Source organism: Myodes glareolus, chromosome 7 (assembly GCF_982192425.1).
Source record: "Myodes glareolus chromosome 7, mMyoGla1.1, whole genome shotgun sequence".
Taxonomy (NCBI): Eukaryota; Metazoa; Chordata; class Mammalia; order Rodentia; family Cricetidae; genus Myodes; species Myodes glareolus.
Window position 1 is genome coordinate 57,065,525 of NC_142032.1, and position 22,625 is coordinate 57,088,149.

Consider the following 22,625-nt stretch of genomic DNA (forward strand, 5'->3'; position numbering starts at 1 on the left):
GGTTTGGGGACCTTGTCAGTTCCCTCGGTTTGCACCAGGCAGCAGCCACGTGGGTTACCGAGACACCAAACCACTTCCCCCATTCGCCACTCCTCCCAGCGATCGTGGCCAGCGGACAAAAGGCCAAGGCCTCAGGGCCCTTCTAAGCAAGCACCACCCATAGCGGCCGGGGGCGGGGAGTAGATGAGGGAGGTACTGTCCTCGGCTCGTGTACTGGCTGGAGTCGCCGCCCATCTATCCCAGAGGCCAGACAATTGGTTGGTGGGGGCGGAGCTTGTAAAAATCCCATGAATGGGGGGGGGAGCCGGAAGCAGGAAGTGAGTTTGCGAACGGAGCAGCTGCAGCAGGTGAGGTGCGGCGCCCTGGTTTTGGGGTCACGGTGTATCATCTTCAGGGGATCAGAGCGTGGCCGGGCTGTGCGCGCAAGATCATCCTCGTTCTGTCCATCCTTCAGTGCCTCTTCCAAATCTCCCTCTGCTTTTGGGCCAAGAAGGGTTTCCGGGCTGTAAAGAGTTAACACCCCTTTCCGAGCCCCGTCGACTGGGTTGTTGGGGCGGCGCTGCGCGCATGGGGAACAGGGAGGGTGGAAACGCGTGCTTAGTCGGGGGTGGGGCGTGGAGAATGTGGTGTATTGGGAATTCCCTGGGTCCCATCTGGGCTGCAAAGCTTTGGATAAGTTGCTTGTTTTCCAAGTGTCAGGGTCTATCTGGAAAATGGGTTGTGACGTTGTACAGTTTCCCAGGCGTAGCAACAGAAGAAAGCAGGATAATGAAGGGCTGAAGAAAAGAGAGGAGCTTTGGGGCAGATTCTGGGAAGGAAAAGCATGCAAGAAACATTACTACTCTTTTTGATTTACTTGTTTTTGACAGGGTTTCAAGTACCCTAGCCTGGCCTTGGACTGTACCCAGGGCCTGGTTAGCGCTAGGGCTAGGCAAACACTACCGACTGAGTTACATTCCTGCCTCCGGAGGTGGCCTCTTCTAATTTGCATACCCAGCTGTTGAGCTTGGTGACATCTTCATATCAGTTTTACAGAGGAGGAAAGAGAGGTGCAGGAAAGTGAAGTGGCTGACTTGGGTTTTAGAACTCTTTGCTGGAGCAGATTGGAGCAGGAGTGATAGGAAGCCAGACACCTGGCCTTTGTCAGTGGTGATGGGCTGGAGATGGGAGTTCTAGACCAAGAGGCCAGGATTCCTGAGAGGGTGGAGGTTCGACTGGGAGTGACCTGGCTGTGAGTCTAGCAATGATGGTTTTTCCTGCTGATTCCTCCTCTGTATCATTAGGAAAAAGTCTTTGTTATCTTTGAGCCTCAGTTTCCCCATCTGTAATATGAGGTAGTTGGATTCAGACTTTAAGTCTGAGAGGCCACAGGCCCAAACGGGCCCACTAAGTATTTGAGTCTTTGAATTTCAGTTTATCAGGTGAATGCATGCTAGTGGATTGCTCCCTCCTGGGCTTTTGGGTGGAAGAAGTTAATTCACGAGAGTTCAGATGTGAAGATGATGTGTTCTCTGAGATGGTTGTGATGTGTCCTTGCAGGGCCCATGGCAGATACCCAGTACATCCTGCCCAATGACATCGGCGTGTCTAGCCTGGACTGCCGTGAGGCCTTCCGTCTGCTGTCACCCACAGAGCGCCTTTATGCCCATCACCTGTCCAGGGCTGCTTGGTACGGAGGCCTGGCTGTGCTGCTCCAAACCTCCCCTGAAGCCCCCTACATCTATGCCCTGCTTAGCCGCCTCTTCCGTGCTCAGGACCCTGACCAGCTGCGCCAACATGCCCTGGCTGAGGGCCTTACTGAAGAAGAGTACCAGGTCGGTTCTCACAGGCAAGCCTGGTTTTCTGAGGGGCTTCTAGAAGGGTGTGAAGAACCAAGGGGCACAGATCTCTCTCTCCAGCTAGATAGAGGATTAGACTAATGGTTGCGGGTTGAAATGCACACACGCATGCATGCTCACATGCACACCTACCTGAAGCCTCAAACTTGTCATCTGTAGAATATGCACATGGTCTTTGCATGGTCTGTACATGAATGCACATGGTATGCACATATATTGTGGTGACCTACTTAGAACAGTGCCTGGTTCAAGAGGAAGCCAAGCCAAGCATAATGGCACATGCCATTAATTCCAGCACTCTAGAGGCTGAGGTGGGAAGATTGTTGTGAGTTTGAGACCAGCCTAGGTACCATAGTTCTCAGCAGTCTGCAGTGATTGTACAAAGGAATTCACAGCTGATATTGAGAAGACAGAAAGGCAGCCTGGGTATAAATCAGGAAGTTTGAGTTACTCTTCTGCATAGTGAGGAAGCTGGGGAGGATGTCCTATTTGTCCCCTACTTGTCTGTAGATGTATTAGCCAAATAACACACTAATTCTTAGTGCATTACAGCGGTTCAGAAACATCCAAAGCACAAAAGTCACATATGCTCATTGTCTCTCCAGAGGTAGCTACTGTGGCTAGTCCTTTTCCATTCCGTGTCAGTGTGTTGGATACTGATACTTGTATGTGCATGGTATATTTATTTAATTTACTTTTTTAAAATGTAAAATGACAGTCTTGTGTGCATCTGTGCAGTTGTGGAACATCTAGAAAGTTACTCCTTTGAAACAGGATCTCTCTATCTCTTTTACAAATATTTATTTAAGTGTGTGTGTGTTGAGTTATAAGTACCCACAGAAGCAAGAGGTATTTTATCCACCTGATATAGGTGCTGGGAACCGAACTTGGGTCCTTTGGAAGCGCTCTTAATTACTGAGCCATCTCTCCAGCCCCCAAACAGGGTCCATACTGAACCCGATGCTTGTTGTTATGTCTGTGCTGTCACCAGGTGTGAGGTTGCTGCTGAAACCAGTTTGGCCACATACTGGGGTGGGTGTGAAAATTGATCTGCAGCAACAGCTTGGGCCAGACTGGGGCCTCCTAGGATCAGGGTTCTGCCCTGAGATTTCCCAGCCTCCTCCACACTGGTGTGCCCTGGTGTTCTGGTCTCAAGCTGACATCTTCCTGAAAGCGAAAGGGAGTGGTGCTTCTCGGGTGTTTGACACTGTGTTGTGCCTCCACTCCCCAGGCATTCCTGGTCTATGCTGCAGGGGTCTACTCCAACATGGGCAACTATAAGTCCTTCGGTGACACCAAGTTTGTTCCTAACCTGCCTAAGGTGAGTTGGGGAGGGTGGCAAGGTGGCAGAGGTGGGCTGTGGTTGGAGAATGTAAAAGGGGCTCTGGTTGGAGTCAAAGGTGAAGGAAGACTCAAGTCATAACACTGTCAATGGGACACTGTGACATGAGTGTCACTCAGCATCCCCAAGTGCTGCAGACACACACACGAAGGAAAAGTACAACCCTTTCAGACTGCTGATCTGAGAGTCACTCAAGGGCAGGTGTGTAAATGTGAGCTGTTAGGTGCCCGCTGGTCATCACTGGGAGTAGGTGGAGCCCATGCACTGGTGTTCCTCAGATGTGAATGTCTGTATCAGCGGTCTGGTGATGTTCAATGCAATGTCTAACTGAGCCGGTCTGTGGTACCTGAGGCTCAGCTCTTCTCAGTGTTTGCTGCTGCTGCTGCTCCCTGGGCTATACTCTGGGGTCTTAGGTTCAAGTAGAGGGAGGTCCTGGAGGTTTGCAGGGCATGTGACCAGGCCAGTGACTTCCTATTTCCTTGTAGGAAAAGTTGGAACGTGTGATCCTGGGCAGTAAGGCTGCTCAGCAGCAGCCAGAAGTTAGGGAACTCTGGCAGATCTGTGGGGAGCTCATGTTCTCCCTGGACCCAAGACTTCGACACCTAGGGCTGGGGAATGAGGTGAGTCCCACCATCCAAGAGCCTGGTAGACTGGAGGGCATCCTTGAGGCTGCTTGGTATGTGTGGAAGGGCAGCTGATGGAAGGCAGGGTGCTCTTCCTCTGTTCTCTAGCTGAAGCCACTTGGCACCACAGGCTTGCTTGTTATCTGTAATGGGAAGAGAACTGTATGGAATGTTTCCAGAATGTTCTTCCAGGTCTGTCCTGCCAGGATGTAGGTGCACGAAGAGGAAAGGAGAAAAGAACTGGGAGAAGGGAGTCTAGGAGGGAATGATGTGGGGGCTCCAGGGACCCTGCCTCTAGGGATTGCTCGGGCTGCTTGGGAAGAGGATATGACAAGCCTTAGGGGTGGGCCAGCTAGCGAGGATGGGTAGGGGTGGAGCTGGAGGAAAGACTGAGTTAGGCATGGTGGCACAAACCTGTAATCCCAGCCCTCAGGAGGCTGAGGCAGGATGGTTGTGAGTGTGAGGCCAATGTGGGCTGCATAGTGAGATCCTGTGTCTCACAGGGAAAAAAACTTAAAAAAAATGTCCCAAGCTGATAATCCAGTTTACAGCTCTTTCCCTGGACTTAGATGGACAGGGTGGAGGTGCTGGGAGGGGATGCAGAGAGCCTAGCAAGGAAGCCATCAGCTGCCATATAGGGTTCCACCGTGCCCTCAGTAACTCCACCCACATGTCTGCCCACTCACCCCTTTTCCCACCATCTCTTTCCCCCACAGGGAGTCACCACCTATTTCTCTGGGAATTGTACCATGGAAGATGCTAAGCTGGCCCAGGGCTTCCTGGACTCTCAGGTTTGGGAATTGGCAATTTGGGACACTAGTTTGATGGGGCCCCTTGTCCCTACCCCTTCACCAGGGGCACCTGTTCTGGGGTCCTTGAGGTGTAAAAGACTGAAGGAATCTTTGTGTGTGAGATAAGCCTATGCCAATCAGGAAGACAAAGATGTTACACACGTACCAGGATGCATCCACCCCGGCCATTCCCACACTTCCAAGATGGGGCTCTTGGGGCCTGTGTCCCTCAGCCCCTTGCCAGCTATGTTGATGTTTCCCAATTCCATCACACACAGCTAAGAGGTAGCTGAGGTGGCTTTGTGCCTCACAGAGTCGAGTCGGTGCTTAGTGAAAGTTATCGCTCCTGGGGCTGGTGAGTGGCTCAGTGGGTGAAGGTGCTTGCCAGTGAGCCCAGTGACATGAGTTTGCTCCTCTGCTGTCTAGATGTGGAAGGAGAGAACTAATTCCTGAAATTATTCTGAGACCTCCACATAAGCACTGTGCCACATGTGTGGAACTCTGTGTGTGTGTGTGAGAGAGAGAGAGAGAGAGAGAGAGAGAGAGAGAGAACGTGTGTGCACACCTGAATGTGTGTAATGTGTGCCACCTTTATTCAGGAGCCCTGGGACTGGAGTTAGAGATGGTTATGAGCCACCATGTAGGTGCTGGGAACCAAACCTGGGTCCTCTGCAAAAGCAACGCAGTAAGCACTTGTAACTGCTGAGCCATCTCTCAGTCCCAGTATATTATTTTAGTTTAGTTTTTTGAGGCAAGCACGGTCTCACTCTGCAGACCAGACTGGCCTTGAACACGGCGATCTACCTGCCTCTGCCTCCTGAATGCTAGGATTAAAGGCGCGCACTGCTCAATATTCTTTCTAGGTTAGCGTTTGATGTGTGAAGCCCAGCATGACGGTCTTCCCTGGCCGGCTGGCCTGCCTTCTCCTGTAGGCTTGGGAAGATCCCTCAGAGAAGCCCCTACTTTGCCTCACTTTGTCCATGGAATGGCCGCTCCTCCATTCCCTCAAGTCTCCCTGATCTCACATTCCTCAAATCCTCCTGTTTTTTCCAGAACCTCAGTGCGTACAACACACGGCTCTTCAAGGTGGTCGACCAGGAAGGGAAGTCCCACTATGAGGTGCGACTGGCTTCAGTACTGAACACAGGTGCGCTCGGGCCCTAATGTCTGCTGTCAACCATCTTGGGGCAGCAGCCCAGCTCCTCCAGCACAAAGAGTCCTTTGGTTCCAGTTGTTTCTTCATACAGCAGAAAAGTGGCTCTCGATCTTTCTGAAGTCCTGTATTAATGTGAACCAGTCCATGCAAGTGGACAAGAGACAGGGCTCTGATTGGGTCTACCTGGTCTCAAGCCCACCCCAGAGCAAGATCAGCATCTCCTCGGTCACTCAGACAGGAGTGGCAGCAGTGGGGACCTGTTACAAGCAAGGAGAGCAACTATATTTAGGCCTGTGTGCGGCCCTTCGCTAGCTGTTTTTTACCCATCCACATCCCTGGCCTCCAGCATCTGCTTTAGTCACGTTCTCCAGCTTCTGATTCCTACATCCCATCACTACGTCTTCATGCAGTGTGTTGCCTACTTCCTGCTCAGAACAGCTTCTAGCCCAGCCCATCTTTACCTAGCCGGCCCCTCCTCATCCCACAGCTGCAGGTGGATGGCACCTTTCCCAACATTCCCAGTAGCTTTCTAGTTGGTCATCTGTGTTGTAATGACAAGCCCCCCGCTAGGATGGACTGTGTGCTTCTGTTATCGTCTTTCCCAATGTCTGGTGCTTGCTGGTACTCAGGTCCTCAGTGTGGGACAGTGGGGTACCCAGTGAGTGGATGTACCATGTACACTCCAGATAGAGGGAAGTATGAGCCCCCACAGGGTAATGGAAAAGTTTAAGGAACAGTACGAGGTCTATTTTGACTCAAAAAGAAAGAACACATCAGCCAGAGAGATGGCTCAGCAGTTTAGAGTTCTCCCTGCTCTTCTAGAGGACCTGTGTTAGGTTCCCAGCACCCACCTCAGGCTAGCTATAACTCTAGGTTCAGAGCGCCCAACACTCCCTCTGACTTCCTAGGTACCAAGCACGAATGTGTTGCACATACATATATGCAGGCATTTGTACATATACACAAAATAAAAACAAATCTTTAAAAAGAAAGAGAGGAAAGGGACACAGGTCTGGGAAACGGGGGATCACGATGACGGAGAAGCTGGAACATGCCAACAGCACAGGTTGTAGGGCAGGACGGTGACCAAGAGTGGCTTGGGGGCTAGGAATGTGGATTGTGGGTAGAGCCCTGGCCTAACATGTTTCAGGCCTTGGATTCTATTTCAAGTACTGAAAAACTGGCCTTTTATTTTTTTCAAAGATTTCTTTCTTTTTTTCTTTTTGAGTATTTCTTTTGTGTGTATAGTGTGTGTGCCTGTGTGAGTTTCTGTGTAGGTGCTTGCGGAGGCCAGGAGAGGGTGGTGTCAGATCCCATGGCTGGAGTTACAGATAGCTGTGAGACGCTGTTACGGGTGCTGGAACTGGACCTGGGCCTTCTGCAAGAGCAGTATATATACTCTTGTTCATTTGTTTGTTTTTTTTCAAGACAGGGTTTCTCTGTGTAGCTCTGGCTATCCTAGAACTTACTCCAGGCTGGCTTTAAATTCAGATCTGCCTGCCCCAGCCTTCCCAGTGCTGCGATCAAAGGCATGCACCATCACTGTCCTGCAAGAGCAATATGGACTCTTAACCCCTGAGCCATCTCTAGTCCTGTTATTATTCTTCTAGGACAGAGCCTAACTTTGTAGTTCAGGCTAGCCTGATGGGATTACAGGTGTGCACCACTGGGCTCAGCATAACTCTTGGGGTGTGTATGTAGGGAGTATTGGGGTTTTGTGGAGGTTTTGTTTTTTGAGGTAGGGTCTTCTGTAGTCTTTAGGGTACCCTAGACTCACTGTGTACCTGAGATGACACAGGTACATCAACGGGGAGTTGACCTCTCCCCGTGTCTACTTTCTAACTAATGGTGTTGCAGGTATCCAGTACCATACCCGGCTGTTTTGCAGCTTCATTTCTTTTGTCTTTTTCACACTTAACGTGTGTACACATGTCCTGGAATAGAAGTCAGAGGACGATCCACAAAGGTTGATTCTGTCCTCTCACCATATGGAGGACCTAGGATCATCAGGTTTGATGGTTGGAACCATACCAGAGCCAGGTACTCCAAGCCCCACTCTAGCTCAGGCTGGTCTAAACTCAGTGTGATGCTCCTGTCTCCACCTCCCAAACGCCAGGACTACAGATGTGCTTCTTGCTTAGGTTATGCAGTGCCAGATATCAATCCCGGGGCTTTGTGTGCGCCACACAAGCGCCCTATCAGCTGAGCCACATCCCTAGCCCCGAACATGTGCATGTTTGAAGAAGAGAATTGATCCTCATTTCTGTTGGCAGTGGGAAGACTTTGAAGTTCTTAGTGGGCCAGAGTGAAAAGCCTGCTGGGGTGTGCGATACTGACTTTTCCCTGAGTGTTTCCTCATTCCTTAGACCCTGCTCTCGACTCTGAATTGACTTCCAAGCTGAAGAGCTATGAGTTCCAGGGAAGCCATTTCCGGGTCACTCGGGGGGACTATGCCCCCATCCTCCAGAAGGTGGTGGAACACTTGGAGAAAGCCAAGGTAGGTCTAGCTGGGGCCTGAGGGGGCTACTTCCAACCCCTCTGGGCAGCAAAGGTGGATGGTCCAAGGCCGACCAGAGCTCTTTATCCCTAGACATATGCGGCCAACAGCCACCAGGAGCAGATGCTGGCCCAGTACGTGGAGAGCTTCACCCAGGGCTCCATTGAGGCCCATAAGAGGGGCTCCCGCTTCTGGATTCAGGACAAAGGCCCCATTGTAGAGAGGTGAGATGCCAGCCTTTGCTCCCCCTTCATGCCTTCTGCCAGATCTCCTCCATCTCCCCCCTTCTCTCCTCTAGTTACATTGGCTTCATTGAGAGCTACCGTGACCCCTTTGGCTCCCGAGGAGAATTTGAAGGTAACTTCTCATGGAGTGGGGAGGTTGGGTAGAACTCCCTCCAGGGTTCTGTCCTTCTCTCCTAGAAGTAAAACAGCAGCCCTGGGCCAGTTTACTTGCAGTGACCTGGCATTGTGTAGTACAAAGTTAGCCTCTATTGTCTCACTGAGCCAGAACGTGAGGCTTTTACCATAGTGATGGCTGAGTCCATTTACCCTGACTGAATCATTTGGCTGTGCTGCCTTTTGTGCCTGACCTGGCAAGGCTCTAGATAGACAGACAGACAGACAGACATGATTTCTTACCCTGGATTTGCCCTTCTGATCTGTGGGTGTCAAGAGTTCAGACCTCTGAGCATCATGAAGTCTTGTGTGTACTGATGTGCCCAACAGTTAAGAGTGGATGTGCCTCTTGTGTGAGACTGATGGAGTCGTCGTCCCCAGCTGATGGCAGACTGCCTCGGTCCCCATCCCACAGGCAGGTCATTGCTGGAGGATTCAGACTGGTCTTTGCCTACTCTCTTTCTCCCCATTCTGTAGAGAGAGGCTGAACAATGAGTTGCTAAAGCCAGGGATTAGCCTGGCAGGAGAGGAAAGTCCCAGCGGTATATAGGAGGCTCAGGCTGAGGTCATAGGAACATGAAAGAATTCTCATGCCTGCAGCTTTCCTGCCTGGGACCTGGGACCTTGTGGTCCCCAGCAGCCTGCATAGCGCTGCTGCACACAGCAGTGTTTATCATACATGTGATGGCTGAGAAACTGGGTAGGGTGCAGTGGGATCCCAGGATGCTGCCAGACCACAGCCCCACCTCCCAACAGGTTTCGTAGCCATGGTGAACAAAGCCATGAGTGCCAAGTTTGAGCGGCTGGTGGCGAGTGCTGAGCAGCTGCTGAAGGAGCTACCCTGGCCTCCTGCTTTTGAAAAGGACAAGTTCCTCACTCCTGACTTCACCTCCCTGGATGTCCTCACCTTTGCTGGCTCTGGTATCCCTGCCGGCATCAACATCCCCAACTGTGAGCTCCCTTCATGTCCTCCCAATTCAAGGAAGTCCCCATATATTCCTCCCCTTTGCCCCTCCCCCTTCTGTCAGCTCCCCTTGACCTCCGCCCTTCCCTCTCTTCCTTATCTTCTAGATGACGACCTGAGACAGACAGAAGGCTTTAAGAATGTGTCTCTTGGGAATGTGTTGGCTGTGGCCTATGCCACAAAGCGGGAGAAACTCACATTCTTGGAGGAAGAGGACAAGGTAGGCACTGGTTGCCTGAGGCTTCGGGCCAGACTGTACCTGGCTGTATTGAGTCTGGGAAGGCATATGAACCAACACTGTGGTAAGGTCTGAGTCCAGCTTTGGTCCTGGCCTAGCCACTTGCCTGGCACATGACGGTTTGTCACAGAGGAGCTTCCATTCCTTCACACCGTGGAGGCAGTCCCTCCTCCTGGGTCCTTGTGTGGTTGCGATTGGGCTGCTCCACGTGTATGGAATGGTTTAAGCATGGCTTCCCAGAAAGCACATTCCCCACATGGGCCTCAGCTTTGCTGAGAAGCCTTCTGTGCCATGTGCCCACGGAGAAATGGTGATCTGTGGGTCCTTGTCTCGACAGGACCTGTATATCCGCTGGAAGGGGCCGTCCTTTGACGTGCAGGTGGGGTTGCATGAGCTGTTGGGCCATGGCAGCGGCAAGCTCTTTGTGCAGGTAAGAAGGGCCAGCAGGGGCCGCTTGACCTGTCCCACCCTGAGTAAAGCTGTTCATTTCTGGGGCTACATGGCTCCCTTCAATATCTGGGAAAGTCCAGGCTCATGGTGCAGAGTGAGAAAGCGTTGCACAGCAGCAGCAGAGCCCGGCCCTTCCTGGTCTCTGTCTAGGGGCCCCTGAGAGGGGAGCTTCCGCAGCCTGAGCCCAGTAGGCCCTCTTGGTCAACAGCCACCAGCTGAACTGTCTTGGAGAGCCCTCTTTACCCATTCAGTCATCTGGGATCCTGGCGCTGTTTCCTACTTAAGGAGCTGTCTCCCCGGAGCGCTTCTCTTTCCCCATTGGCCACAGTGCCTGGAGCCCTTGACTTTCACTTAAGGAACACAGAAAGGGTGAACACAGAAAGTCTCTCCAGCAGGCTAAGGAAACTTGTGGGCTCCCAGTGTGGAGCCACATAGCCAAACAACCAGAGGAGGGTAAGGACCACAAGTGAGGTCAGGGTTCTGGGTTGGGCCTGTTCCCATTGGTGGGGCTTCCTCCTTAGATGAGGGAGGGCTGGCGCTGGACCTGGTAAGTCAAGAGAATTTAGAAAGCCTCTGAAGGGGCAGCAGCCAAGCATGGTGTCCCATCCAGTCCTTACTCAGGCCATGTTTTTAAATACTTTTCTTCTGGTTGGGCCTCAGTGGACCCACCTGTACACCATCACATGAACTAAAGTGAAGGAAAAGAGAAGGTGAAGCGTGGCCCTGGCACAGTAGGGTTTTAGCAAGCATGGATGAATATTTGGAGGCAGAGAGGTTCTTGATTTCTGAGCCTGTTTCCCACCTGTGGTGTGTGGTGATGATAGAGCCTCCCCTAGGAGGTGACTGTGAGGATTAAATGTGTGATATTATGAAAAACACTTGGCATATGGCAGGTGGAGGGGGGTGTCGTGCTGGCAGCATGAGTGTTGGGGCCATGACACATGGGGAGAAGCAGACAGGCTCTTTGGCCTACCCATCGGGGTGTCTCCTACACAGGTCTGGAGAGTCTGGGTTCACAGACAATTTCAGGTGGTCCTTCCCTTGTCCCTCCCGTTTTCCTCTCTGTACAGTGAAGTCAGTAGGTGGTTCCTCTAGTGCTGAGGGACCTGAGGAGGTTGTTGGCACCACAGAGCTGAGGGTCACAGGCATTAGGGGTTCTGCCTGACTGTTCCTTTCCTTATCTTTCTGAGCTACTTAGATTCTGCCCAGGGGACACCGTCCCCTAGCCCACCCCACATTCATGACCCTTCTTCTACAGGATGAGAAAGGTGCGTTCAACTTTGACCAAGATACAGTGATCAACCCAGAGACTGGGGAGCAGGTGAGGAGATCATCTATGGAGCCAGGCTGCTGGGAGGGGGGACACAGGCGGGGCCTGACTCCTGGGTCCTGGGTCCTCCTTCTAGATTCAGAGCTGGTACCGAAGTGGAGAGACATGGGATAGCAAATTCAGCACCATTGCCTCCAGCTACGAAGAATGCCGGGCCGAGAGTGTGGGCCTCTACCTCTGCCTCAACCCCCAAGTGCTGGAGTAGGAACAGTGGGCTGGAGGGGTGGTGGCCAAGTCCCCAGACTGGGCAGCTCTGCAGGTGTTGGAGCATAGGGCTAATCGGATCATCCCTGTCCCCCCACCCACCAGGATCTTTGGCTTTGAGGGAGCTGACGCAGAAGACGTAATCTACGTGAACTGGCTCAACATGGTTCGGGCTGGGCTGTTGGCTTTGGAGTTCTACACTCCAGAAGCGGCCAACTGGCGACAGGTGGGACTGGCAAGGAGCCACCTTCAGGATAGAGAGGGAGCTTGCCGTGTGGCCATAGTCAGGATTCTGGGTGCAGGGATGGGACAAATGCAGAGGAACTGTAACCCCAGACTCTACTGTTGGTGGGACAAGCCGCATCACTTCTGCCAGAGTCAGGATCCGATTTGTTTTGTGTTTTTCAAGAAAGGGTTACTCTGTGTGACCTGGCTGTCCTGTAAGTCTCTCTGTAGAGCAGACTGGTCGTGAACGCAGCCACCTTCCTCTGCCACCACACCTGATCAACATATAGTTTGAAACTATGGTAATCAATAGTGATTTAATTTTTTTTTAAATTTATTATTTTTGTATAGATATAGTTCTCTCCTTCCAGTGTGTGAGTCCTGGGAGTCAAACTCGAGTTCTCAGGCTTGCTTGGCAAGTGCTTTATCCATCAAGCCAGATTGCAGGCCTTTTTATTTTTTTAACAAAATGAAGTAAATACAGTTTGGGAAGGCCATGCATGTCATCCAAGGTGGGTGCTGTAAACCTTGCAGTCACTGGGGGAGTCAGACAGGAGGTTTACTTGAACCCACGAGTTCCTGAGACGCCTGGGCAGCATAACAAGACCCCATCACAAAAGAGAAAAGAGGGCTGGAGAGATGGCTCTGTGATTACGAGCACTGGATGTTCTTCCAGAGGACCTGGGTTCAATTCCCAGCACCTACATGGCAGATAAGAATTGTCTGTAACTCCATTTCCAAGGAATCCAGCATTTCCTGGATTCCACAGATACTGCATGCATGTGGTACACATACATGTAAGCAAAACACCCATGCATATAAAAGGAAATTGAGGCAAGTTTTTTAAAAAGGAAACATACAAAGAAAATTATGTGTGCGCACATACACACCCAAATAAAGGAAAACATGTTTGGAGTCTGGACTGAGGTCTGACTCCTCACTGTTCCGTTAGCAGCTGTGTAACCTTGAACCAGTCACTTCACCTCTCTGGGCCTCAATGTCTTGTCATGTGTAGAAGTGGGGATAATGATGTCTATTTGGTTCCATTGTTGAGCACAAAAAAGATTGGGAAAGAGCCAGCCAGTGGTGGCACATGTCTTTAATCCTAGCACTTGGGAGGCAGAGGCAGGCAGATCTGAGTGAGTTCGAGGCCAGCCTGGTCTACCGATGGAGCACAGCCAAGGCTACACAGAGAAGCCCTGTCTCAAACAAAACAAAAACAAAGATTGGGAGAGTCCTCAGGGTCTTTGTAGTGAGGGGACCCCAGGAATGACTGCTGTCTGGAGCATTAAGAGCTGTGGCAGGTGGTGAGGGGGCATAGGGCACCAGGCTCTGCTCTCACAGCCAGCCCCGGTGAACAGGCTGGGAGGAAGAAAGGAAGAACTTGAGGAGAGAGGAGTGGGCAGAAAGGGTAAAGAGAGACTACATGGGCAGTGACAACTGACAGCTTTATTGAACACGTTAACAAGCTTTGCATCCAGCGCCAGACACGGGCCACACGTGACCTCTTTCCCTCGGCCTTGGCAGGCCCACATGCAGGCCCGGTTCGTGATCCTGAGGGTTTTGCTGGAGGCTGGCGAAGGACTTGTTACCGTCACTCCCACCACAGGCTCTGATGGGCGCCCGGATGCCCGTGTCCACCTAGACCGCAGCAAGATCCGGTCAGTGGGCAAACCTGCTTTGGAGCGGTTCCTACGGAGACTCCAGGTAAGTGAAAGTCTCACCTTGGCCACCTCCAACCTCTTCTCCGTCCCTCCCTCTCATCCTGTCAATACCTCTTAACCTCCTGGCCGGTCCCTTCATCCAGCAAGTCTTTCTCATGACTGATAATAAGCTATGAGCAGTTTCTCACACGGTCATGAAGGAATGCAGACATTCATTCATGAATGCAATAGGATGCTTCAGATCATGGCAGAGAGCTGTATTGTGCTAACACTGCTTGCTGGGTGCGATGGTGAGAAAGATTGGGAAGGAAAGGCCAGATGCTTGCATAGGCCAGAAGAGGGCATTGATTCCCCTGGAACTGGAGTTATAGACAGTTGTGTGCAGTTGGGTTTTTGTTTGTTTGTTTGGTTTTTTGAGACATGGTTTCTCTGTGTAGCTTTGGAGCCTGTCCTGGAGTTCGCTCCTTAAACCAGGCTGACCTTGAACTCACATAGCTGCATCTGCCTCTGCCTCCTGAGTGCTGGAATTAAAGATGTCTGTCACCACCACCTGGTTGCAGTTGGTTATTTTTACTCTTTGACTCTTTAGGGGGCCTGCCACCCAGTTCCCAAATAAATACACAGAGGCTTATTCTTATAAATGCCTGGCCTTAGCTTGTCTTATTTTTAGCCATCTTTTCTTTTTTTCTTCTTCTTTTTTTGAGACAGGGTTTCTGTAGCTTTGGAGCCTATCCTGGAACTTGCTCTGTAGACCAGGCTGGCCTTGAATTCACAGAGATCTGCCTACCTCTGCCTTCTGAGTGCTGGGACTACAGGTGTGCGACACCACCACCTGGCTAGCCAGCTTTTCTTAATTTAAATTATCCCATCTGCCTTTTGCTTTTCTCTTTATCCTATGCACATTTCTGTACTTCTTACCCCGTGGCTTGCTGTGTAGCTGGGTGACTGACCCCTGGAGTCTTCTTCCTTCTCTCACTCTTCCCAGATTCCTCCTATTTATTCTATCTGCCTGACAGCCCCACGTATTCTTTCTCCTGCCTTGCTATTGACCATTCAGCTCTTTATTAGGCCGACAGGTGTTTTAGGCAAAGAATCACAGCTTCACAGAGTTAAATAAATACAACATGAAAGAATGCAACACATCTTTGCATCATTAAACAAATATTCACAGCATAAACAAATGTAACACATCTTAAAATAATTTTCTACAACAGTTGTGAGCCAGCATGTGGGTTCTGAAAATCGAACCTGGGTCCTCTGGAAGAGCAGCCAATGCTCTTAACTACTGACCCATCTCTCCAGCCCCTGAGAAACCCGTCTTTATGGTATGGTACTTTCTACAAGGAAACATAGGAACATATTGAATATTTTTAGCAATTTATATTTCATGAATTGTAGATTTATGAGTCGTTGAATTAGGATCAAAGTATCTCTGATTGTATACCCATCTGTTTCCAGGAAGGATCTAAAGAATCTTTCACTAAAGCATGGGAGTTTGGGGTGATTTTGTTTTTAAATTTTTGTGTCTATGTGGGAGACAGAGGCAGGCAGATCTCCAAGTTCAAGGCCAGCATAGTCTACAAAATGAGTTGTTCCAGGACATCCAAGGCTACACAGTGAGACCTGTCTTGAAAAATACAAAAACAGACAAAAACTTATGTGTGATATTGAGGAGTTGTGCATGAGCTACAGTGTGTGTATGGAGGGCAGAGATGATTTGTGAATTGATTCTCTTGTACTTTTATGTAGATTTTTGGGGGCCAAACTAAAGTCGGGCTTGTGTGACAATTGTGTTTATCTGCTGAGCTACCCCACCTGCCCTATTTGTTGATTTTAGTTTTTTGTTTTTAATTTTTTGGGTCAGGGTCATAGGTGTATATCCCTGAGTGGCCTAGAACTCACTATGTGGACCAGTCTAGCCTTGAACTCACTATGTAGACCAGGCTAGCTTTGAACTTACTATGTGGACCAGGCTAGCCTTGAACTTGTGTCATCCTTCTGCCTCTGCCTCCCAAATATGAGATTATAGCTGTGTATCGCTGTACCCAGCTAAAGCACATGCTTGTAAAGTTAAAATTAAATTAGGGACTGGAGGTAGTATATGTGCTTAATATATGTGAGACCCTGGGTTTCGTTCCTTCAGTACCCAGAAATCAATTAGGATAGAAGCCATGAAAAGCAATGTCATTGGGGGGTCCTAGGGCAGGAAGGGGCATTGTTGGCAACGCTAGTAAGACCTAGGTGGGACTGGAATCTAGTTAGTAGAAATGGGCCAGTTATGAAGCTGGCGAGAAGAGAAGCCATCCTGATAGCTTCTGGGAGCTCACTGCACCGTCTTTACAACTGAAGATTTTTGCTGCAAGTGGCAAAAAGGAGCTGTTAAGTGTAGGAATCAAATCCATCAGCTCCTAGGCAAGACCGAAAGCAGCCCCTTCTAGAGACTGAGCCACTGTGTAGCCCTGGCTGTCCCCCAGCTCAGAGACTGCCCTTCTTTCTCTCTAGTGAAGGGATAAAGGTGTTGCCACCACGAGCGACCCAGCTGGGTCTGTCCAGGGGGAATCTGGCAGCGTATGTTCAGGTTCCTCGGCAGTGTTTCACAGAGACTACGTGAAGTCGTCTCTGATGCAGCTGTGTTGTATCAGCCATGTTTTCTCCTGCTGGTCTTGACAAAGGCTAGGTGTGAACTGTATTTATGACTTCTCCGGAGGTCTGGCAACAGTGGCTTCAATGCCTGTGTGACTAACTGGCCAGAGCTGAGTGCCCCACATTCAGGCATGGCATGGACTTCATTTTACCCAGGGACCTCCCACTTCCTGTTATTCCTGTAGTCTGATTCCTTTTTTTTTTCTTTCTTTCTTTTTCCTTTTTTTTTTGTGTGTGTGTGGGGGGGTTCAAAACAGGGTTTCTCTGTAGCCTTGGCTGTCCTGGAACTGACTCTCATAGACCAGAGTGACCTCGAACTCACAGAGATCCACCTTCCTCTGCTTCCTGAATGCTGGGATTAAAAGCGCGCACCACCACTGCTCAGCTTGTAGTCGATTTCTGTATTCACCAGTTAGTTCCACATCCATAAGTTCAACCGAATGCACACACAAAAAAGTATTCAAGAGAATCATCTCATATCTACTGGACATGCACAATATTTTTTCTTACCTTTCCCTAAACAGAACAGAATAAGAACTAATTACATAGCACTGAATTGTCTCGGGACTATAGCGCAGTTGGTAGAGTGCTTGCCTAGTGTATATGAAGCCCTGGGTCGTGTCCTCAGCATTGTATGAAAGTGTTGGCTCCTACCTGTGATCCGAGCACTCAGGAGTAGAGGCTGGAAGGTCAGGAGTTAAGTGTCTTCCTTCACAGTTTGAGGCCAACCTGCGTGGCCTATATAGGTTCAGTCTCAAAAGCAAAAGAGGTAGGGCTGAAGATATGGCTCAGTGGGTAAATATGCTTGCTGCATGAGCATAAGGGCCTGAGTTCAAATCCCCAGAACCTATGTAAAAAGCCAGTGCCTGTAACCCTAGTACTGTGAGGGGCAGAGATAGGATCATTGAGCTTGTTGGCTGCTAGCCCAGCTCCAGGTCTAGTGAGAGACCCCGTTTCAAGGGACTATGGTGGCGGGTGATAGAGCAGGATGCTCTGGCTTTCTCTGCACACACCAAACACATACACACAAATAAATCTTTAAAGTTTGTAAGAAATGTAAATGTGATTTAAAATGTACTATACCAGCAGATGTGTGGAGATTAACCACATAAAGCACAGCATTTTGGATTAGAGACTTGAACATTCGGGTTTTGTTATCCACTGAGGATATTAGAACCTGTTCCTGTGGACTGTGCCTGCCCGAGTCACTCCTGATATTGCTGCCTCCCTTGGCACCCATGGCACTAACTCCCCAGCACGAGCTGCCCAGGTCTGGCCTGTTGGCCAGAATATGTCACCAAGAGGTGATCTAAGCTAAGTAGATTTCCTTGAAGCAAACTAGATAACCAGTGGGATAAACAGGGGAGGGCTCATAGAAAGGACAGGTGGTAGATCTAACTGAAGAGCAGAAATAAAACACTGAGGAGAAAGAAATGTTGGGGGGCAAGACTAGAGAATTCAACTTCAGACTTTGTTTGTTTGTTTGGTTTGTTTTGTTTTTCAAGACAGGGTTTCTCTGTAGCTTTGAGCCTGGAGCCTGTCCTGGAACTAGCTCTTGTAGACCAGGCTGGCCACGAACTCACAAAGGTCCACCTGCCTTTGCCTCCCAAGTGCTGGGATTAAAGGCGTGCGCCACCACCGCCCAGCCTCAGACTTCAGTTTTACTAGGCAAGTACTATATCACTAAGCTGTATCTGAAGCTTACTGAGAGAAGGGTTAAAAGAGAACTGAGCAGTGTCCACAAGAGTGAGGAAGTCTGATAGAACGATGCTCAAGAGCATGGGGAGATTATGAGGAGACAAAGTAATGATGTCTTTGTTTCCACAGCTGCCGCCACGTGGCCTTAATCCCACCCACAGAGAAGGAGCCTGAACACTTTTAAAAGTTCCACCTCTTTTATTTTTCATTTAAATTAACTTTTGGGGTGTGTGTGTGTGTGTGTGTATGTGTATGTGTATGTGTATGAGTGTAGTGTATGTGTGGCATACACGTGGGTGTGTCCTGCTCCATCGCTCTCTGCCATGTTCCCCTGAAGCAGGGTCCCTCACTGAGCCTGAAGCAAGGAATGCAGCCAGCAAGACCCAGGAACGCTCCTGTCTCCCCTACCCCAGCACTGAGATTACAGGCCCCTGCGTCATTGCCCAGCTGTTTGCATGGGTGCTGAGGATTTAAACTCAGGTTTCTCGTTCTTACACACTGAGCTATCTCTTCAACTTCAAAGCCCGACTTCTTAGTATACACTGGTCCTAAGAAAACTATTGTCAGATAGTCTGCCTCATACCTGTAATCTCAACATGAAGAAAACAAGCAGGCGATTCTTTGGTGAATTCAAGTCTGGCATGGTCTACATAGTGAGATTCTGTCTATAAAAGGGGTTGGGGTTGGAATAGCCATCTAGGATGTTTGTTTATTTGTTTTTTTTAAAATATCTATTTATTTATTTATTGTATATACAATATTCTTTCTGTGTGTATGCCTGAAGGCCAGAAGAGGGCACCAGACCTCATTACAGATGGTTGTGAGCCACCATGTGGTTGCTGGGAATTGAACTCGGGACCTTTGGAAGAGCAGGCAATGCTCTTAACCACTGAGCCATCTCTCCAGCCCCTGTTTATTTGTTTTTGAGACAGTCTTATGTAGCTCAGGCTGTACTCCCTATGTTGCCCAGGATAACCTTAAACTCTTGGTCTTCCTGTCTCTACCTTCCAAGTTCTGGGCTTATAGGAGTGTGCCATACACCCAACAAGGTCATTAGGTTTTAGCACTGAAATTTTGTAGAAGACAAATCGTAGCACATCCTATCCAGAGCTAGGTGCACCTGGCCATGCTCCCTGGTCAAGTGTTATGGAACCCTAGGCACTTAATTCCTCCTCCTTACAGGTGCTGAAGTCCACCGGGGATGTGGTTGCAGGACGGGCCCTGTACGAGGGGTATGCTACGGTCACTGATGCACCCCCAGAGTGCTTCCTCACCCTCAGGGACACAGTACTGCTGCGCAAAGAATCCCGGAAGCTTATTGTTCAGCCCAACACTCGCCTTGAAGGTAACAGATGTTGCAGTCATTGCTGAAGCTCCCTGCAGTCTTTCCAGAGAATGGATGACTCTCCTGGTTCAGGGATGACTCCCTCTCCGCCATGTTCTTTCTAACAGGCCTTGGGCCCAGAATCTTGGCATTTTCCATCTCATACACATGGACATTGGTTGTCAAGCAGGCAGCAAGAGGTCTCAGGGAGGCTAACAGAGTGGGAGATTGTGGAGGACAGGCCAAAGCCTGGAGGAACTGGAAGGTCCTAGCAGGAGGTAAAGTCAGGCAGTGAGCTAGGACTATACAGGCCAAGTAGGACCTAAGAAAATTGGAATCAACAACATTCAGGATGGAGATGTCCTCAGTCCCCCCTTCTCAAGTGACATCTCTGTTTCTAGAATCCCTGACCCTGACTGCATGGTGCTGGTACCTTGTGTGCCCTTCCTGCTCTCCAGTACGCTGAGTCCACCCTACTTGGTAGCCTTTGTACATGCTGTTCCCACAGCTTGGCATGATGTCCCTCAGGTCTGGGCCTGTCTGGTTCTTCTTGCTGGTCAGGTCCCTGTTAAATGGCACCTTCCTGAGACATTCTGTCTCCAGCCCCTCAGCACAAAGTAACCCCTTCAGTCTCTTATCTTTCAGTCCAGGGGAGGCCACTGAGGGATGGTGCCATGGGTGGGATCCAGCCATTTCCTGAAACCGTTCAGAGCCCATTAGGAATGAGAATACTTGGAGATACTGATCACCCAAGGAAAACGTCAATGAATGTTTGAAGGATACTAATAGTCCTTTGAACACTTGGATAAAGATCTATCAATATCTTTAGAATTTCCAGAAAAGTTCTTGGGAGGAAGTGGTGGTGTTTAAACCAGACCTGAGGAGTAGGTTGGACCTTTCAAAGGTAGTAGTGAGTTAGAATATGGGCTGTGGTAGAGCTTTTGCCCACTATGCTGTAGTCCCTGGGTTCTACCCCTAACACTTTGGTAGTTGGTAGTGATGGTGATGGTGGTGGTGGAGGACTTGGAGGTCCCAAGTACTAGGTGAAATATTTTCACAATAGGCTGGGATTGTAGCTCACTGACAGTGTGCTCTGCACTGCCATATAAGGCCCTAGGTTCCATCCCCAGTACTGGAAAAAAAAAAAGAAAAAAAGAACCTTTTTAAGGATTAACCACCAAAGCCCAATGAAGTTCTCATCTGTGAACTAAAATACTCATACACAGATGCCTCAGACCACACAGCTAAGGGGTTGCAGAGTCAGGACTTGGACTTGGGCCGTGCTAGCCTGAAGCCTGCACTCTTAGCTACTGTATACCTCAGAGCTACATGTCACATGCCACACCACACAGTGCAGAGGTAGAGCAGCTGGAGAGTGACAAAGGGGATGCTCGCCACCAGAATCCAGGGGCCTTGTGACAGGCACATCTCACAGGTACGATGATCAGAGACGCTAGCATTCACTGAGCCCCCAGCTGGTGTTCCAGCATATGTAATCACCACAACACCTTGAGGGAAGAGGTACTGCGTTCGTTCCCCACTTTACCTGTAAGGCACTGAGACTTAGAACAGCTGGGAAACGTGCCGTGTTCGAGACGTGAAGCAGTTGCTGGACTGTGAGTCTCAAGAGGCCAAGGACTGTATTTGTGTCATCTCATATAGCACTTAAAAATTGACTTTAGGGGCTGGAGAGATGGCTCAGCGGTTAAGAGCATTGCCTGCTCTTCCAAAGGTCCTGAGTTCAATTCCCAGCAACCATATGGTGGCTCACAACCATCTGTAATGAAGCCTGGTGTCCTCTTCTGGCCTGCAGACAGAATACTGTATACATAATAAACAAATAAATAAATATTAAAAAAAATTGACTTTAGGTTTTATGTGTGCTTTGCTTGCATATAAGTGCACCATGTGTGTGCAGTACCCCTGGAGGCCACTGGATCTCCTGGGACTGGATGGTTGTGAGTCACCCTGTGGGTTCTGGAGGCCACGCTGAGAGCAGCCTGGATCCTCTGCAAGAGCAACACTTTTAATCCCTGAACTCTCTCTCCAGCCCTGACGTGGCACTGTTATCAGTCATTTTTGTTAGTGATTGTTGGGGTTTGGTTTGGTTTAGTTGAGACTTTTAGACTAGCTTTAAATTTAATGATCTTCCTTCCTCAGCCCCGTGAGTACTGGGGTTATGGTGTGCACTACCATGCCAGACTCGACTTAAGGAAATGATGAAAGAAAATAGCAGTTCATTCAAGTCTGCTGCAGTAGTTCTGCCTTCCTCGCGGGTTATTCTAATGCCTGTATTAGATAACTAACCTAAACGTTGAGCAGTTGGTGCCACCGAGCTCAGTCAGGACTCGCTGCCCCATACCTCTGAAATGATGATTCTGCTTCCCTAATCACATCTTTTGGTGCTGCTGTTTTCTCTCCATCTCCTCCCAGGCGCAGAAGTACAGCTTGTAGAGTATGAGGCCTCAGCTGCTGGTCTCATCCGATCCTTCCGTGAGCGTTTTCCAGAAGATGGGCCTGAATTGGAGGAGGTCCTTACCCAGCTGGCCACAGCAGATGCCCAATTCTGGAGGGACCAGGTCAAGGAGACCCCAGCTGGCCAGTCTTGAGAAGATGGTGTGATCCCCTTCCCCACACCCATCCAACCAGGGCTGTCAGTGGCCCTGCATTGTGTTTGTGATTAGGAGTCGGGAGAGGGGCGGAAGCTCGGACTCTGGTGCTACCTCAGCTGAGGGTGGTAATACTAACCCTTCCATTTATCAGCACTTTCCAGTTTACCAAGTACTTCCTCAGTTCCTTGATCTGCACTGCCATCTTTGGAGGGAGTTCCGGTTTCCCACGTGGGAAAGTGGCAGTTCTGAGGAGTGACTGGCCTAAAGCCTGCAGGTGGCATGTGACAGAGCCAGGGCTCAAAGCATTCTCACCAAATCCAATGCTCTTCGTGTATTACGTTTATAGCCAGAAAAATAAATGCCACAGACAACCATGATCTTTGCAGTGTGTGTGATTTTTCCTCTGGAGTCAGAGCCTGGGGAGGGCATACTACCGCACTTTTTCTTCCAGTCCACAGTACGATTTTGATGTCATCTCTAAAGAAAAGCACAAAGGCACAGTGTGAGCTCCGCAGATCTCCTTTGTGACATTTTTTAAGACTTATTTTTATGTGTATGTATGCGTTTTCTCACTTTGTGCTGGTACAAGCACAAGCTAGAAGACGGCATTAGATCTCCTAGAACTATA

General features: G+C 49.7%; 1 protein-coding gene across 1 annotated transcript; it reads left to right on the forward strand.

The window, feature by feature from the left end:
* The first annotated feature begins 229 nt into the window (after positions 1-229).
* Dpp3 (dipeptidyl peptidase 3) lies at positions 230-22,374 on the forward strand. The gene is made up of 18 exons (XM_048458492.3): positions 230-347; positions 1,540-1,814; positions 3,070-3,159; positions 3,666-3,800; positions 4,520-4,594; positions 5,648-5,741; positions 8,117-8,247; positions 8,341-8,471; positions 8,546-8,604; positions 9,402-9,596; positions 9,717-9,829; positions 10,185-10,277; positions 11,556-11,618; positions 11,704-11,828; positions 11,937-12,057; positions 13,584-13,763; positions 19,244-19,406; positions 21,819-22,374. The coding sequence occupies exons 2-18, from the start codon at positions 1,545-1,547 to the stop codon at positions 21,992-21,994; spliced, it is 2,214 nt and encodes a 737-aa protein (XP_048314449.3). The 5' UTR covers positions 230-347; positions 1,540-1,544; the 3' UTR covers positions 21,995-22,374.
* The last annotated feature ends 251 nt before the right edge of the window (positions 22,375-22,625 follow it).

Coding starts and splice junctions, on each gene's coding strand:
- Dpp3 (XM_048458492.3), top strand. CDS start 1,545: ATGGCAGATACCCAGTACATCCTGCCCAATGACATCGGCGTGTCTAGC. Junction 8,472..8,545: donor AAAGGCCCCATTGTAGAGAG/GTGAGATGCCAG, acceptor TCTCTCCTCTAG/TTACATTGGCTTCATTGAGA. Junction 12,058..13,583: donor AAGCGGCCAACTGGCGACAG/GTGGGACTGGCA, acceptor CGGCCTTGGCAG/GCCCACATGCAGGCCCGGTT.